The 18,191-nt window shown below is 48.7% G+C and overlaps 4 protein-coding genes across 4 annotated transcripts; all 4 read left to right on the forward strand.

Annotated features, from left to right (window-relative positions):
* Nucleotides 1-3,565: 3,565 nt before the first annotated feature.
* N7478_003471 (uncharacterized protein) lies at nt 3,566-3,829 on the forward strand (the record flags this gene model as incomplete). Its single annotated transcript, XM_056919685.1, has 1 exon — nt 3,566-3,829. The coding sequence occupies one exon, from the start codon at nt 3,566-3,568 to the stop codon at nt 3,827-3,829; it is 264 nt and encodes an 87-aa protein (XP_056782843.1).
* Nucleotides 3,830-5,340: 1,511 nt separating this feature from the next.
* sebA (putative C2H2 transcription factor (Seb1)) lies at nt 5,341-7,184 on the forward strand (the record flags this gene model as incomplete). The annotated part of the gene is made up of 2 exons (XM_056919686.1): nt 5,341-5,899; nt 6,031-7,184. The coding sequence occupies 2 exons, from the start codon at nt 5,341-5,343 to the stop codon at nt 7,182-7,184; spliced, it is 1,713 nt and encodes a 570-aa protein (XP_056782844.1).
* Nucleotides 7,185-8,562: 1,378 nt separating this feature from the next.
* N7478_003473 (putative phosphatidate cytidylyltransferase) lies at nt 8,563-13,999 on the forward strand (the record flags this gene model as incomplete). The annotated part of the gene is made up of 3 exons (XM_056919687.1): nt 8,563-10,667; nt 11,233-11,804; nt 11,871-13,999. 3 exons carry the CDS (start codon nt 8,563-8,565, stop codon nt 13,997-13,999), a joined length of 4,806 nt encoding a protein of 1,601 aa, XP_056782845.1.
* A 1,070-nt stretch (nt 14,000-15,069) lies between these two features.
* On the forward strand, nt 15,070-18,086 carry atg1 (serine/threonine protein kinase ATG1; the record flags this gene model as incomplete). Its single annotated transcript, XM_056919688.1, has 3 exons — nt 15,070-15,195; nt 15,270-17,871; nt 17,926-18,086. 3 exons carry the CDS (start codon nt 15,070-15,072, stop codon nt 18,084-18,086), a joined length of 2,889 nt encoding a protein of 962 aa, XP_056782846.1.
* Nucleotides 18,087-18,191: the final 105 nt, after the last annotated feature.

Consider the following 18,191-nt stretch of genomic DNA (forward strand, 5'->3'; position numbering starts at 1 on the left):
TGGACCCTTGCAGCAAGGCTGTTCTACACGTCAACCTCGAGGCCAATTGATTTACACATAACGGCCGTCATGTCCGCTTGGGTGTCTGGAAGCGACACGTCAAACCAATCTTCGTATGCACATCATCAATTGTTTATTTTCAAAGTTGCCTGATCATGATCATCATCTGTATCCATTTCTGATGGCGGAGTACTTTTCCATCTGTAATTTTTCCTGTCAACCGGATAAAAGCATGAAATGATCGCCAACGGTTTCTCACAGTACAGCAAAGCCCGAGAGCCCCATCCTTCGCCATGGAGATTTCGTTATGATTCGCCGGGGAAACAGGGATTATTGTCGCTCATCTCATCCTGGTCACCACCATTTCTAATTCCAATTGAGCGACTCCATTTTTCCCCAGTCACTAGTTCCGCTTTGGCTTGGCCTGGGTTATCAAATTATTTTTTTCTTTGTTCTGCGAATATATTTCATTTTTCGAGCTCGAGGATCAGGATTGACACTACTATTGACATCCCGTCCACTTTTGGGGTAACGCTTTGAAGCAACAGAGCCCTGAGCTTTGCCGTCCGTTTCCATCATCCACCACAGTGGACTTTATCCATCAATTGGAGCCACTCACATAACTGCTCGGCTGTGTTGAGCACTTCCGCGAAGAAATCCTTTAAGGCTAGCAGCCGCCCGTCCGGCGGCGCGGGTGCGCTATCTCCAGTTTTTACTCCACCGACGGGAGAATCCAGAGCTGTCGTGTTTCGGCTGTGAAGATTGCGCTCCGTACCTTGCCTCAAGCACCAGTTATGGCTCTTTATCTCTCGTTTTTCGCCTCTTATTTTACGCAGCCAAGGTGTCATATCCGTTTTGTCCCGTAGTATGGGGATCAAAACAGAATTGGACTAGTATGACCGGTGTGATTTCACTTCTTTTGTTTTGGGTGGGTCTATCAGGTACCATCTGTATGCTGCAGCTCAATAGCGTTCCTGTAGGGCAAATTTTGTCTCTTTTCTTTTTTTGTTTTGCCTTGTGGCAATTGGCTTGGCTTGGCCCCGTGGTCTCGAAGGCACCAATGTCTGTGCGATAACGGTGGGCGAGGCCTAGGCATGAGTATAATGAATGGCTAATCTCGCCAGGAACAATAGTAGCAAAGCCAAAATTGGCGGATTTTTGGGCAAACTTGGGACAAGGATTTCTGAATCATGTATAGGAATATTCCACAAATAATTGCGATGGGGGATACTTTAGGGAGAATATTGTAGATCAACATGTTGAGAATTGCAAATATTCAGAGAATAACCGTATTGCGCTTCCTTTCCACACCAGAATAGTGGGCATGAATCCTCATTTCCACTTGCTCCGTAGTTCATGTTCATGGGGGAATTGAGTTTCTCGTAGAAGGATTGACAGCCTTCTATGCATGGGCAAAGTCCTTGACCCGGGTATCTGGGAAAAGACATCCCGGTCCAGCTAACCCGACCAGGACACTTTTTTCCCTTTTCATGAGGGATTGTGGACCATACTAGAGAACTAAGAGGCAAATAATGTGGAGTGGGAAACAAAGCGACTAAGTCGATCAAGCTACTTACTCCGTCAGGAATGTTGTTTCTCATGCTTCTGTCCATCTCCGTCGTTACACCACCCTAATTTCCCAATTCCCCAATTTCCCAATTTCACGGCTCGACTTCCCACTTGGCCCCATGATATGCCGTGATTGGTGGCGGGAGTTAAGAGAATCCCGTCCGCGCAGACGCTTTGTCTATGCTGGGGATAGCGGCAGCCAAGAGGTGGAGTGCGCTATGTTGGTAGCAGCCAATCGCACTTGGTTGATGTGCGCTTTGGACGGTCCCCCGAGGGAAAGGATGGGCGATGATGGAATTTCGTGGGGACTCGATGTCTTTTTGGCTCTGGGCTTGAGAGAGGGAGAGGAACTTGGGGGTTCAATGATGCGTTATTGCGGAATTTCTTGAGTTTCGTCGCGTTATCGGGGGTTTTTCTTCTTCTTTCGTTTTCGTTTCTTTTCTTTTCTTTTGGTTTTTTTTCTTCTCTCGGATCGTCATTATTTTTCTTCTTTTCGAGACCGATAGTCTCAGTGCTTTCGTTTTCGCTTTTTGTTCTTAATCTTTGTTTAGATAGTTTATGTTTATGTTTATGTTCGATTTTGCCTTTAGTCAGGTACGAACTATGCGAACTATTGTGGATAAAAAACTGGGGAGCTGGTGTGGAAATACCCAAACTTCCGACCAAGTCCCATTTCACGACTCAAAAAGTAGAACAAGATTGTGAGGATTGAATTGTGCCACAAACTTCGCGTTACCCAAAGATTTACACCAGACCTTGCTTGCGTGGCGGTCGTCGGCGCGCAGGTGGCTGTGATGTGCGAGGGTAAAGAGGACCATAGAAAACACAAGAAGCAGAAAGCGCGAAGTGGATGTATCGGATTCCTGCACCAACAGCCTGATGGATCACAGTTGCTTGGGGCATTGGCGCGTTCCCCGGATCTACCGATCAGAAGTCAAAGCAGTGCCATCACACTATCCCATGCAATCGGAACACATCACTTGGCGACATGGCTGAACTCTTACCAACCAATAAGATGTATCACAAGCCATCCAGACAACCGAAAATTGGCAATCTGGGCAAGGCAGTCCAGCTGTAGTTGTTTCTGTAGGTACTTTGGTGTAGGCGCGATGTCATGGGCGAATGCATGGGGTCCATCCCACCCTCTTCTTCTCCAATCAGCGAGCATGATGCAATCGGAACTATCTGTCCGGAAGTCTGTAGTGACTGAATTGACTGAATCTGGCTGCTAACAAAGCCAACTGCATTTCGAGCCTTGCCTCTTTTCTTATGCGTATGCAGCCAATGACGATGGTAAGCCTCGTCGTGGTTCGGCTGTGCATCCACTGGCCTGTTCCTGCAGTAGGCCGCGCAACTTGAGAACATCGCAGCTGTGGACTGTTTTAGGTTTAATTCTGAATTTGTTTTCGTGCGATTATTTATTTTTTGCCTCTTAAGAGTCATACGTAATTGTATAAGAATACTATAGGAAAATGGTTATTTTAGTATATTGGCGACCCTTGCTCCCTACAGTACAGTAACAGCTGAGAAAAATCCCGCGATATCCATGTGGCAAATATGAAAGGCAACGATAATTCCCGCAATTGGGCGAGAGAAAATAAGCAAAATTAATAGGAAACTATAGAAGGCGAAAATATTGGGAGAAGAAAATAGAATTTAAAAAGCAATAAGAATATCGAATTGGTGATGCCGTTGGTTCATCAAGTCCATCACACACTCTATGTACAGTATGTACACCGAGGACTGGTCGTTGTACTTTTGGCCGGCGATATCATATGAAACTGACCAGGGTGTGATAAGAAAAAAAAAAGAATAAGAAAAGCAAAGAAATAAATAGAAACTATGCTCGGCCACCAGAACACGCCAACAAGCCAACAAGCCAATGCCGACCGTTTCACGATCTGGTCGCACATTTCGCAGACCCCCGGGCTGATAGTGTTGGATCGGCAGGCAAGTGATGAGCGATAACTCAGGGTTGACCTCATGCACGCCCGTGATGGCTGAAGCCGAATGGGGCATGGATAAGCCAGAATACGCAGAAGGTCCAAAGGGCAAAAAGAGTTTCCACATGATGATCGTATATGGGTCAAATTGTACCGGGGGGAAATGGGCCTCCGAGGTCGTTCAGATCCGTGTCGATCGCTGTGCTCTGTCTCGTCCATGCCCTGGCAGTAGAATGGAGACGGGACAGCCGTGGGGCGGGGAGCAAGCAGGCCCAAATTCCTTCGGGGCACGGCCATTGGAGAGAGAGTGTGTGTGAGCCTTTTCCCACTTATTTTTCTTCTACTTGCTGATAAGAGGTGCAAACTGATTGCCGCTGTCACTGTCTTGGGATCCAATCGTTGTGCACCTCGTGGCCACACCACGCCATCCTAGTTTTTATTTTACGTTTTTTTCATAATTTTTTTTCATTTTTCATGGGCGTTGCTGCAGCCTGAAGGATGGTTCTTTACAAGCCGTAACGTGATGGATCGTGTGTGGTGAGATGAGGGTTGCAAGCGGTTAAACATGTAATTATTATGTCTTATTATGCCTTTCTTTTTGGTTATTTCTTGCCGGGAGAGTCTATAGTGTTGTATCTGGTTATCGCAATGGAGATAATACCCCAGGCTATGTCCTACAGTACCCATATAATTACCCATATAAATATATTAATTTCCATAAAATAAAATAAAACAAAACACCAGCACAGCCTCTTTCTCTCTCTCTCCCAGACACATTCTGCTCTTCCTCTCCGCATTTCTAGCACGTAACACCACTCGTGCTCCGACCCCACCCTTCATTTGGGCACTGTGGCCGATGTGGACTTCCTCCCGATACAGGATGCGGGCCAGTGCCCGTACCCTTGGGTACTGCCCCACCGGTAAAGTAACTAACAGACTAACAGGCCACTAAGAAAGTCACCTAGTCTTAGGGCCAATCCCGCCCCAGAATGGGTAGCTTTCCTTACACAACAGTCCTTTTGAGACAGGCAATTCCCAAAAATCCATTTTTGAAAAATAAATAAATGTAAAATGTAAAAATAAATATTTTTAATATTAAATCCTATTAATTCTATTAATTCAATAAAATAATAATCCAAAAGTTCCTGACCCACCCTCCACTGTGCTTGCCCATACTAACTAGTGTACCCGGCAAAAGTAGAAAATAGCAGCAGATCACTCTCATTTAACCCACGCTGCTGCTACTCCCCTTCCCTTCCTCTCTTCCATATGCCCATATCGGCTCTGTCTCTCTTTATTTGATTTTTTTTTGAATTTCTTCTTTTTTCTTTTCTGATTTATCTATTTTTCTTCTATTTTCCATATTTCTATCCTTTCCCACTAGTCTTTTCTATCTTGACTGTTTTGGGTTTGGCAAGGTTTATAGCAACTTATTTGGACTTCACCTTTCCTTCCTTCTCTCTCTCTCTCTCCGGTTTCCTATCTATACAGAAACCTGTCCTTCCTTTGGCACTCAACAACTACACACCTATCCTAATTCGTCCTCGTCTGGGTCTCATTCATTCCCCATTCCAACGGACTCACAACACATCAATCTGATCTACATCATCCGCTCAAACTTACCCTAATATACTCGTGAATTCAACCACCACGTTGGATTCTATATACACAGGTAAGATTGGATTCCCCCAGAACCAAGCATGAAGAAGGGAAGAAGAGCGAGGAACACGAGAAAACCTATTCAGATATCAATTACACTCCATCTGCAATAGCATCATATGAATCACAAGCTAACTATCGGGCTCGGGATCTCCAGTCTTTCTACACAATGGACTCAACATACACAGTCGCACCTACTCCGGTGCATGGTCAGCCCTCATTCGCATACTACCCTGAGTCTACACAACAGCAAGGTCACTACACCAGCCAGCCATCAGACGTTTGGTATGGACCGTCACATTATCAGAGCAGGGGAGCAGAGCAACCAATCTATCAAACTCAGCCCATGATGAACATGCACCAGATGGCCACCACCAATGCCTTCCGCGGTGCCACCATGAACATGACTCCAATTGCTTCGCCCCAGCCCTCACAGATGAAGCCGGCTATCATGGTGCAGCAAGGTTCACCAGCCTTGATGCCCTTAGATACCCGCTTCGTGAGCCACGATATGTACGGCTTCCCATCTACGCCGCCTCTATCTTCTTCCGGAAGCACCATTAGCAGCCCACCTTCTGCCAATGGCACTCTGCACACCCCGATCAATGACAGCTTCTTTGCCTTCGAGAAGGTCGAGGGCGTCAAGGAAGGCTGTGAGACCGATGTTCACACTGAGCTTCTATCGCATCAGGATTGGTCCCGCACCGATTCGCCTCCAATGACACCTGGTAAGTGATCGACCGAAATCGAGATGTCAAAAATTTAAAGCTGCATATGCAGATGGCAAAATGTCAAATGTCATATGCAAGGGGGGAGGTTTTTCGATCAAGAATGTGACAAAGGCTAATTATGGAAACAGTGTTCATCCACCCTCCGTCACTTATTGCCAACCATACATCGGACTTGCTCTCCGCCCACTCTTGCCCCTCGCTTTCCCCCTCTCCCTCTCCAGTCCCCACCGATATCCTCTCCCAATCCCAGACCTTGACTGCTGAGCACCCTGGCGCGTCCTTCTGCGACCCACGTCAGCTCACGGTCGAGCCTTCAGTGAATGTGCACACCCCCCAGGACCTTCCTCCTCTGCCAACTCTCTCCTGTGAAGAGGAGGAGCCGCGCGCTGTTGTGGGAAGTGCGTCTGTGACGCTTCCCGTCAATGAGAACCCATCTCCTTCCTTCACCGCCTCGACCGTTGACCCTCTGAGCTCCCTGCCTACTTTCGACAGCTTCTCAGACCTCGACTCGGACGATGAGATTAACCGCTTGGTGGAGTTCCACCCCGCTACCAATGCCCACGCCCTCTACCTGGGTGACAAGCGCCAGCGGGTGAACCAATACATTGCTGAGGATGATGGCTTCCTTAGTGAGCACAGCATTGAGGATTCTGATGACTGCGAGACTTTCAGCATTCCCACCGGTCTTCCATCTTTCGATTGGAATGAGTCTACTGAGTCCGTTGAGGTTCAGCGTGAGACTGACGAGGCTGTCGAGGAGGAGCCCAAGACCAAGAAACGTAGCAACCGCAAATCTGTTCGCAAGAGTGTCACACTTGAGGAGGAGCCTCGCCGATCCGTATCCGCTCGTTCCGAATCTCCAGGTGATATGTCTGGTACTGATTCCGACCGCGCCCCTGTCTCCATCAACCGCCGGGGCCGCAAGCAGTCATTGACTGAAGATCCCTCCAAGACCTTTGTTTGCACTCTCTGCTCTCGTCGGTTCCGTCGCCAGGAGCACCTCAAGCGTCACTACCGCTCACTGCACACCCAGGATAAGCCCTTTGAGTGCAACGAGTGCGGCAAGAAATTCTCCCGCAGTGACAACCTTGCCCAGCACGCCCGTACTCACGGCGCTGGCTCAGTGGTCATGGGTGTCTTGGACGGAAGCGAGTCCTCGATATCCTTTGAGGAGCAACAAGACGCCGGCGCTCTTGGGGCCGTCATGTACGAGTCCCCACCCAGCGCCGACGCCAGCCCTGACCGTCGACCGGCCAAGAAGCGCAAGCGCGACTCGGCTTAAGTCTACAGACATTGGGCTTTGATGATTTATTACGAGACCAGGAGCTTCTTCCTACTGCATATATAATAAAATACATTCGGTCGTGGGTTTTTAAGGAAGCTCAACCGTGTCTTGATTGGTTTTGGCGTCCGCGGGCATTTACACTGGTGTGAGGAACATGGTCATCATCGGTGTACGGCAACATTGGTTTTCCCTTTCTGCAACATTTCATTGGGATCGGGGATCACAAAAATGCCTAAGGGACTTTTGGGAGAGGTTTTTACATTTTCATGGGCGTTTATCGGGGTCCATGGAAAGGAGGGCGGAAAGCTCAATACAAAAAAAAAGAAGCAAAATAGAGCGAATGGTGGCCGCCATCTTGTCTCTTCGATATAAAGGACAAGTGTCTGGTGTTTCGATTTCCTTTGTCACTCATCTCTTTTGTCCTTTCTCTTTTTTCATCTTTTTCATCTACCGGACCAACACGAAAAAAAACAACAAACTACAAAATCTTTGGGCAATCCGGCTCTCTACGTCTCTCTCTCTCAACCCTTGGGCCATTTTTAATCCTTGTTTTGAACACTGATTTGACCTCTTTTTTTTCTGACTTTCACATATTTCTTCTCTTCTTGCTTCTATTACTTATTTCGCTTCTTCCCTTTCGTTCATCTGGTTTTTGTCTTATTTTGATGTAATATTCTTTGACCTTCTTTTCGTTCCTGTCGTTTCATCCCACATCTTGTTTCTTGTGCTGGTCACATCTGTGTATAAGTTAATTTGGCCACTCTCCTTCTATTCTTGTCATCATCATCTACCACATTGTCACTCATACCCCCTTCTTGTACCTGCATTTATTGCCTGCCCTTTTACTGTTGGTCTCAGGTTATCTTGATCCATTTGGATCTAGCAGCATCAATTACAAGCTTAATTCTTTCTGCACTTTATTATTTCTAGTAATAAGTATTATATAACCTCGTACATGTGTAGTCTCGAGGTCTATATGTAGTTATCGAAGCATAGTTACAGGGCTAGATGTTGGCTTTTCCCAAGTATACTCCAAATATTGTGGCTCGTGTCTTTGGGCATGGGCATTGTGCCATCTAGTTTCGTTTTTTCTTCGTTTCTGTTCCTATACAATAATGAGTACATAAGCTCCAGTTTATTCATATAATTATTTATTAGCTCTATCATAGTATAGCGATCACAATGGGAAGGACCCAAAATACCAATGTGGGGAAAGCTGCTATCGATAAAGACCCAAGAAGCGGGGATACAAAAAAAAATCCCCCTCCCACCAACTCTACTTAGCATACTTTTCTCATGCAATACTATACCCAATAAATAGCCCGGAAGCAGGGATTATTTAATAAGCATTTAAATCTGAACGCCTACCCCCGCCATGCCGCCCAAATCAACACAACCCGGCCTAAACGTTATCGCTCTAATCTCCGGCGGAAAAGACTCCCTCTACTCCATCCTCCACTGTATCCGCAATGGTCACAAAGTCGTCGCCCTAGCAAACCTCCACCCAGAACCGAAACAAAATACGAAGTCTAAAGAAACAACAGGAACAGACCAAGACCAAGATGCCGAAGAAGAAGATATCGATAGCTTCATGTACCAAACAATCGGTCACAGTGTAATTCCTCTTTACGAATCCGCTCTCGAGATCCCACTTTATCGCGCCGCAATTACAGGTGGAGCGGTCGACACATCACGAATTTACAGACACGATGCTGCAGATCAGTCCGCAGAAAGCGAAGTCCAGATTAAAGAAGACGAAGACGAAACAGAGTCCCTAGTTCCACTTCTCCGTCGTATTAAGCAGGCACACCCGGAAGCAAACGCTGTTTCGGCTGGTGCGATCCTTTCCACATACCAACGGACTCGCATTGAGAATGTTGCGGGTCGATTAGGTCTTGTACCACTTGCTTGGCTGTGGATGTATCCATCTCTTCCAGCGCCGGTGGAACGCGATGCTGATCCTGCTGCTGTGCAGGAGGCGGGGTTGCTAGAGGATATGGCGGCTGTTGGGTGTGATGCGCGGATTATAAAGGTTGCGTCTGGTGGATTGGATGACGGGGTGCTGTGGGCGGATGTATCTGGGGCTGGGAACAGCGGGCGTGCATTGAGGAGACGGATTACGAAGACGATGGGGAGGTTTGCGGCTGCGGAGGATATTCGGGGTGCGGTTCTGGGAGAAGGGGGTGAATATGAGAGTTTAGCTTTGGATGGGCCTTCTTTTCTTTGGAAGAAGAGGATTGAGGTTGTTGGGAGGGATGTTGGAAGTGGGGAGGGAGGGGTAGCTTTTTTGAAGCTGAAAGAGGCAAGGTGTGTTGCTAAAGAGGGTGGAATGGAATATCAGCCTGATGACGTACGGAGGCCGGCGTTGTTGGATGCCCCATTTTTGAGTGCGTTGGAGGATGTGTCTACCTTGTCTTTGCCCGAGAAGGTTGATGAAGGGTTGGTTTCTGGCAGGGGTATCACATCGGTGCCTGCTTTGTCTGTTTATGAGTCGAAACACCACCAGTCTGCATCAACTGCTTCGTTGGTGAATCTGGTTGCACCGGAGGCTGGACTTGGTGCTGGACAACAGATGAGTGCTATTGCTGCGAAAGTACCTGGTCTGCTTCAAGGGTTCTTTAATTTTGATAAAGTTCCCCGATCAACAGAAGACATTGTATTTGCTACGGTGTTGCTACGCTCAATGACTGACTTCGCCTCGATGAATGATGTCTATGTCTCGCTATTTAAGAAGCCGAATCCACCAGCACGAGTTACAGTGGCATGTGGTGATACTCTTCCAGAGAATGTTAAAGTCATGGTCTCCTTTGTGGTTGACTTGGGAGACCGAAATCGGCGTCAAGGTCTTCATGTTCAATCACGCTCATACTGGGCGCCGGCAAACATCGGTCCTTACTCCCAAGCCATGTCCATCCCTTTACAGGAAGAGGGAGCTAGAATAGTCTTTATCGCAGGACAAATTCCCCTGGAGCCGGCTTCCATGGATTTGGCCACGCAAGAGGAGTCGTGGATTCGAGGTTATCGTCTACGTGCTGTACTTTCTCTGCAGCATTTGTGGCGAATTGGCGAAGCCATGCAAGTGGACTGGTGGTTAGGAGCCGTGGCTTTTATGACTGGGGGAGAACAGATTCAGGTTCAAGCTCAAATAGCTTGGAATCTCTGGAAGAAGATGCATTCCCGGCCAGATGAGAATGACGAAGATGACGATGAGGGCCCACAGCTTGATGCATGGGATATCAAATACGGACGAAGAGCAGAAGAGTTAACGCCTAAAGCTGTCTCTGCTACCCTGCCCAGATTTTCTGTTTTGGAAGATGAAGATGTTCTTTCGATTTCCCCTTTTCTTGCCGTTGAAGTTGATGAGCTTCCTCGTGGCAGTGATATCGAATGGCAAGGGTTGGGTAGTCGTTGTCAAAAAGCCAAACTGGAAAGCAGCGAGGATTCAGTGGCCGTCACAACTGACGACAAATATAGCTACCTGTGTGTGGAGATTAATGGAAGCAAACCTCACGAATCATTAGAGAATAAGCTCTGCTCTATTATGAACACTCATTGCATGAGTCCCGGTCGCTCGCAGGTGGCCTTATACACCACGCAACCCGTGGCTGAGGACCTTTGGTCACGCCAGGTGGTCCCATGTCGATCTATCTGGGGCCCTGAAGGGAGGTCATTGACAGCTGCGATAATTGTACAGATAGAACATTGATTTAGAGATTTCAGAAGCAAGGTTACAACCGAAATTCAAAATACGAATAAATGCATGAGATGCAACTCTATGTACTTCGAAGACTCGATGACATGATCGGATTGCGCCCGAGCATGTGATAGGCAAAATCCCTTTCCGCGTTCAGGAAAGATAACAACATCCACGTTCTAAACTCCACATTTTCTCCTCATCTTGATTTCATTCCTTTGTTGTCTTTTGTTGCGCCATCGTTGAATAGCGATTAAAGTGAAATCGTCATCTTAAATCCTTTGGAATCTCACATTCTCCAATCCACCCTCGTTCTTACCCTACTAAGAGATGACGTACCCGTCAACCTAGGAATGGCGCTATGAATTCATCGCGGGGCCAAGATGAACAGGAAGTGCTCACTCGTAGTAGCACACCTGCTACAGGCTCCGAACTAATTCCCGAAGACTTGCGACAATTCACTCGTTCTCCGCATCCCTACCACCGCAGCAGACGACTTGGCTCTCGCACCCCCTCCGAACAAGGCGACCGTCTCCACCCACTCACATCGTATTCTAAGTCATCGCGAACACCAAGTGACAGCGGCACTGAGGCGGATGATGAAAGCACAGGACTATTGAGGGGTCTCCCTGCTCCGCCGCCCCGACCGCGGAAAGGTCTACGCTTCGGCTCCGCCGACTCCGAAGCTTGGTTGCCTTCTTTGCAGCCGTGGCCACCGTTTGCGAGACAGCCTGGGCGTGGGTCGCGGAGGAGCTCTGAGCAGGAACAGGCCGAAGGAGATGAAATCAAAGCCCAGCAGTTGGGTGAAAAGAGGAGAGTTGAGATATTAAGGCGATTGCTGGAGGCCGCGCTACTCTTATCGGTCGGTGCCATGGTCTTAGTACAGAGAGAAGCACGTTCACTTGCTTGGGAATGGAGGAAAGGTATGACAGAGTTCAATAGATCGTGAAAAGCTTCAATGTGTAGCAATGATACTAACTATGGTGCAGAGCTTATTACTCACGGTCTCCTCCTTAGCGGACTTTACCTTTCGTATCCCGTCCTTCTCCGGATTTCGAGGAAACAAAGAGGGTCAACATGGCCACCGAAACGTCCTTTTTTCCATATCCCAGCGAGTTTCGACCCCGCCCCCCTTCTATACCCAATCCTCATTCCGATATTTATTTCTTTGTCGCTTTCAAATCACCGACCGGCGTTGGTCATACCGAATATAATACTCAGCCTCTCGTCCCTCCCTGCACCAGTCGTACCACTGGAGAAGTGGTCTAATGGGTTTAGCCTCCCGCACTGGCTGGTGACATTGGTCCCAATCCTCGTATCGGAACACTTGTCTCTTGACTTCAAGACGGTTCCTAAGCCATTATCGCTCCGGGGCCACGATGTTGAATCGCTGATTCTCCTTTTTCCTTTGCATCAAGCGTTGATACCCACTTTAGACTTTTTGTTGACATCGAGTATTCTCCCTGCCGAGCTGCAGCTTTTAGCAGCAGCATTATTGAATTTGTATTTATTTGCGAACTCACCTCAGGCGGAAATTCTGAAAGCATTGCTATGGCTTGGTGGCCTGTGTTTATTTGTTTCTTGTCGGGATGTTCTGCGCTGGGAGGTTGCCCTGGCTCGGATTCCAAGCTGGAAGTTCCGCCGCTCTCTTCGAGGCTCACGGTCTCCAAAAAGATACTTGAATATGATGGATCATCGCCTGTGTCAGAAATTAAGTGGCACAGGCGTCTCGGATGAGCCTACGTCAGATAGTGATGGTCCGGGAACAGTGCCTATACCGCGAAAAACGAGGACGATGCGCGATAGGAAGCCATCCCATGAACCGTCTTCTGCGACTGGCAATATTACCATCGAGGAGGCCTTTGAGAGGAGCCGTTTTTTCGGACAGCAGCAACGTCGACGACATACTATATCTACTGTTAACGAGGCTGTGCAAGAGGATAAACGGGTTCGGACTACGCCTGGTGGTCGTCGCAAGAAATTAATGGGACCGGGTCTTGCATCGTTTTTGTCACTTACCGCAGCTCAAGCGCAAGTCCGCAAATGGCTGTATGCATTATACGTCTATGTTATGTCGCTGTCCATTATTCTGGGACCCATCCGCAAATATATCGCAGATCGAGCCTTTCAAGGCCAAGATCCGTTTGGGTGGGCTATAGGATACATGTTTGGGAATATTTCGACGGTTCGGTTCTGGGTACTTATAACAAACCTGGAATATTGGATCCAGCTTCCGCCGCGACCGGATGCGACCTTGGAAGATCCGACCTGCTGGCTGGGATGGGTTGAACATCTTCGCCAAACAACCTTTGGACCTGCCAATACCCGTTTATTGCTGAGTGCATACTGTGTCGTGGTGATGGCGATGGGTTTGGCCGTGGTGTTCCAACTCAAATCGGTCGCTGAGGTCGATACTCGACGTAAAGTATTTCATGGGATGATGGTATTGATGTTTCTGCCTACGGTGTTTGTGGATCCCACATTCTGCGCTCTAGCACTGGGATTAGTACTTTCGATATTCTTGCTCCTCGACCTCTTTCGAGCATCCCAGCTACCTCCGATTTCCCGACCCTTGACGTATTTCTTGGCGCCCTATGTCGACGGGCGCGACCATCGTGGACCTGTAATTATCTCGCATATATTCCTGTTGATTGGATGCTCGATTCCACTTTGGCTCTCTTTATCAGACCTCGATCGTCTCGGCGACGGACCTTTGGCTGGCTGGGACGTGGCTGGACGAGATGCCAGTATGGTCAGCGGAGTGATCTGTGTTGGGATGGGCGATGCAGCCGCCTCGCTGGTTGGACGCCGTTACGGCCGACTGAAATGGTTTTGGGGCGGGGGAAAATCACTGGAGGGAAGTGTGGCTTTTGTGGTAGCGGTCTGCGCAGGATTGCTGGCAGTTCGTGCCTGGCTGGTGGTGGGAGGATGGACAGTGGCTGGCGTCGAATTGGCAGAAGCATCCACCTCGACTGTTCGGTTCTGGCTCTGGACGGCCTGCAAGGCCGGGTTAGCGGCAGGTGGAACGAGCGCCACTGAGGCGATCCTTACTGGCTGCAATGATAACGTCGTGGTGCCCGTCGTGCTGTGGCTATTGGTGCGGGGGCTTGGTGTATGATGCCTATTTGTATAGAAAGCGGGGGCAGATAACCTCTGTACATTTCCTGTATAGTACCATCACGATATGACTATTATTATAGTTTCATTTCTTGATGTTGAATAAACCTCTTATAGATGACATAAATGGCTTTTCCTCATTCTTCCGTTCTCCATTTCCCCTTCTCGTATACATGATAAGCTTTGAGGGGGGCGTTATCGCGCCGATCTCGGGCTTTATCTAATCGACTCATCGATAACAAACCCCATACATTTTTGACTTAGGGAGTGACTTGAGATCATGTACCCTTGGCTACTCAGTGGGCGCCTGCATGTGTTAGCTTCCCCCTATTTTTCTTCTTTGTAGTGAATGATTCGCTTAATCTTCTATCTCTACCCTCCCTTGGCCTCCTTTTTGTCTCTTCATTTCTTGTTTTTCCCTCTTTTCTATATATAATCAAAACCGTGAGATACCTCGTCCACGATCTAGTGACCCACCCCTCCTGACCGCCCGCGCCCTATCACACTCATTCCCGTTTGGCGGTCACACCCCTCACGGTCCTTGGGTCTAGCTTTCCCGCCTCAATCATCACATCATCCTTCTCTCTCATTAGACCTTGTATCTTCCAACTTTGGTTCGCCTTCTTCCCTTTATACTCGACCTGCAGCTTTTTTGAAAGCTACTATACATTACCGCTTTCATCACTTGGGACCATCAACCTCTCACCCTATACTCCGATCCATCCTCTAGATAGTTGAAAGCTAGGCTTCCTACCCGTTGCCTATCTAAGTCACGGAACCGCTTGAACCGGTCTCGTTCCACGGTGCCCTGCCAACCAACGCCCTCACCACATTCGTTATCCCGGTGGTTCCTTGCTGCTTCACTTCTCCCATCTCTCTCTCTCTCTCTCTCTCCATACCACCGCTAGCACTTTTACTTTTCTTGGCTCCCCTGATGGGCCTGTACTCGTGCCAACCGCCTTCAGTACTTTTGCGGTAGTCGTGGTTGACGGGGAGAAGTTGGTTTGAGATCTTTCCCCAGGGTTTCTCTGCGAGATCTAAGAGCGGCCCTGTCACTGCTCGAAAACAACCATGACATCTCAACACTCTAGGAGGCCCCGAGAGTCCTCTCGCCACGAGATGATCATCGGTGGATACACACGACTCGAAGAGATAGGTCGAGGAAGTTTTGCAACAGTTTATCAGGGTGTGCATACAGTGAGTTCTCGGATCCTTTAGTGCACGCTATTGCTGTTAGCTTTGGTTGCTAATGTTTGAGTCATCTCTTTTAGAAACAACGCTCTTTAGTCGCCATCAAATCTGTCAATCTATCGAAGTTGAACAAGAAGTTAAAAGACAACCTTTCCTCCGAAATCGATATCCTCAAGGGCCTACACCATCCTCATATCGTCGCACTTATCGACTGCCATGAGTCTACATCACATATCCATCTGGTCATGGAGTACTGTGCTCTGGGAGACTTGTCGCTCTTTATCAAACGTCGAGATACGCTTGGCAATCACCGTCATACCCGTGACATGATTGCGAAGTATCCGAACCCGCCCGGAGCTGGATTGAATGAAGTTGTGACACGGCATTTCTTGAAACAGCTTGCCAGTGCACTCCGGTTTCTTCGAGATCGAAACCTTATTCATCGAGATATCAAACCTCAGAACCTTCTCCTTTGCCCAGCCCCTACATCTTATCGAAATGGCTTGGCCCAAACCGTTCCGTTAAAAGGCAGCGTGGACTCATTTGAGCCGACAACAGGGGTGCAATCTTTTCCGATGCTGAAGATTGCAGATTTCGGCTTCGCCAGATCATTACCAGCTACTTCATTAGCAGAGACTCTGTGCGGCTCTCCACTTTATATGGCGCCAGAGATCCTGCGATACGAGAAATATGATGCAAAGGCTGATCTGTGGTCTGTTGGAACTGTGTTGTACGAGATGGTCGCTGGACGACCTCCGTTCCGAGCTACGAATCATGTCGAGCTCCTTCGCAGAATAGAAAAGGGCGAGGATCGAATCCGGTTCCCAGAAGATAATCCGGCTTCAGATGATATGAAAAAACTCATTCGAGGCCTCCTGAAGCGGAACCCCGTGGAACGATTGAACTTTCCGGAGTTTTTCGTAAACAATGTTATCACTGACCCGATTCCATGGTTGGTTGGTGATGATATTCCCCCTGAGCTACGACGTCCTTCGATGGAGGTCTCTCCCAACGAACCCGGTCCATACCAGGCGGATTCTCGATCAATCAGGAGATCTGATAGAGATTCACCTTACCTGGGCCAGCAGGAGGAGCCCATGAGTTATCCTCCACATAGACCACATGCTCATCGCCAGAAATCATCAGAAACGCCAACAGGTTCTTTGCCAATGCGTCGCCAGGGAAGTGCAGATCGGCCACCATCAGGGCTTACTAGAGAAAATGCACGCGGCACTCCGCCACAGCGACCAGCTCCGATCACTCATACAACGACCGCTCCTGGGCGCCAGGAGTTGACAGACCGGAATGCCATGGCAGCCGCGATGGACCGACAGCGAAACCGAAGTACCTACTCCGGACCTTCCAAGTCAGGGACAGATCGCTCACAGGAGGAGACTGATCGAGCGGCCCAAGAAGTGGCGTTTGAGCGAGACTATGTTCTTGTAGAGAAGCGCGCGGTCGAAGTTAATGCCTTTGCTGATGAGCTGGCCCATAGTCCTCGAATTCAGGGCGGCTTTTCTCGGGGACAAACAGGCTCTTCAAACCGCCGTGCTACGACACAAGGACTTCCAGCCGTAGCATCAACTTCGCCTCACGGAAACTCCAAAGCTATGCAAGTTGTCTCCAGCCGTGCTAGAGCTGATTCAACGCATCAGCGCCAGCACTCGTACGAGCGGCGATATGGCCAGAGTCCCACTTCAGCGACATCTGCCATCTCAAAGGCTCTGAATATGGCCAGTGGCCGTTTGTTTGGCATGGGATTTTCGCCTCCAATGGCTATCACTAAAGGGGGTCGATCGCCACCTTTAGCATACAACCCTTTCCCGGCTTATCCTGCTGCGCATGCAAGTTTGATGCTTATGGGAGATGGTCCAAAAGCCAATGCTGCTGTTGACGAAGACCATAAGACAGTCAAAGTAATTGAAGAATGTGCAACTCGCAGTGACGTAGTTTTTGGATTTGCCGAAGTAAAATACAAGCAATTGATTCCGCTTGCTCCTTCTGCACAAGAGCTGCCAAGCAGGCAACCCGAAACTGCGAATGGGGACGCCAATGATGGAGATGATGGGTTGACAATTGATGCGATTGTGACTCTTTCAGAGGAAGCACTGGTTTTATACGTGAAAGCACTAGCGCTACTTGCTAAGTCTATGGATATTGCAGGAGCATGGTGGTCACGAAAGGATCGAGAGGAGGCGTACAGTGATGCTTCCAGCAGGGGTGACGGTACCAGTGCGGCAGCTGGTACTCGAATTAATAATGTTGTACAATGGGTCCGCAGCCGATTCAACGAGGTTCTGGAAAAAGCTGAATTCGTTCGCTTGAAGCTCGTTGAATCACAAAAGCGATTACCCCCAGGTCACCCCAGTCATCCAGATAACCACTCAATCGGCAATACCACTGCTTCTTGGGGATCGGCTGATATTGTCGTTAGCCCTGGGGTCACAGCCGAGAAACTGATGTATGATCGTGCGTTGGAGATGAGCCGAGCCGCTGCCATCAACGAATTGACCAGTGAAGATCTTGCTGGATGTGAGATTGCCTATGTAACTGCCATTCGTATGTTGGAGGCTGTTCTTGAGGATGATGGATCGCAGTCTTCCTCGGGCGCTACTCATGGCTCGGGCGACAAGGTCATGCTGGATGACTTCCAAGTTGAGGACCGGCAGGTGGTAGTCAAAAGTAAGTCTTATCTTTCACCGATTTGAGTGATGTCAAAACCTAACTCTTTTACAGTGGTCGCTAGTATGCGCACTCGTTTGAACTCTCTCCGGAAGAAGCTCAACATGCTCTCTAGACGCTCGTCAGTACCTACCCCTGCCATGGGCACTGGTCGAATGCCATCTTCGAATTTGGTCCCCGTTTCACACGCCACCGGAGCCACACCACCTCGATGATTTCTTAACCTTCCGCTTTCTTCCTCAATATCCACCCAATGATCCATGCTGCAGTCGTTTTATCAAGCATGCCCTGGAACAATTTATATAATTAACACGGACCGA

Source organism: Penicillium angulare (genome assembly GCF_028827245.1).
Source record: "Penicillium angulare strain IBT 27051 chromosome Unknown utg000003l_segment0_segment0, whole genome shotgun sequence".
In the NCBI taxonomy this organism is placed as follows: Eukaryota; Fungi; Ascomycota; class Eurotiomycetes; order Eurotiales; family Aspergillaceae; genus Penicillium; species Penicillium angulare.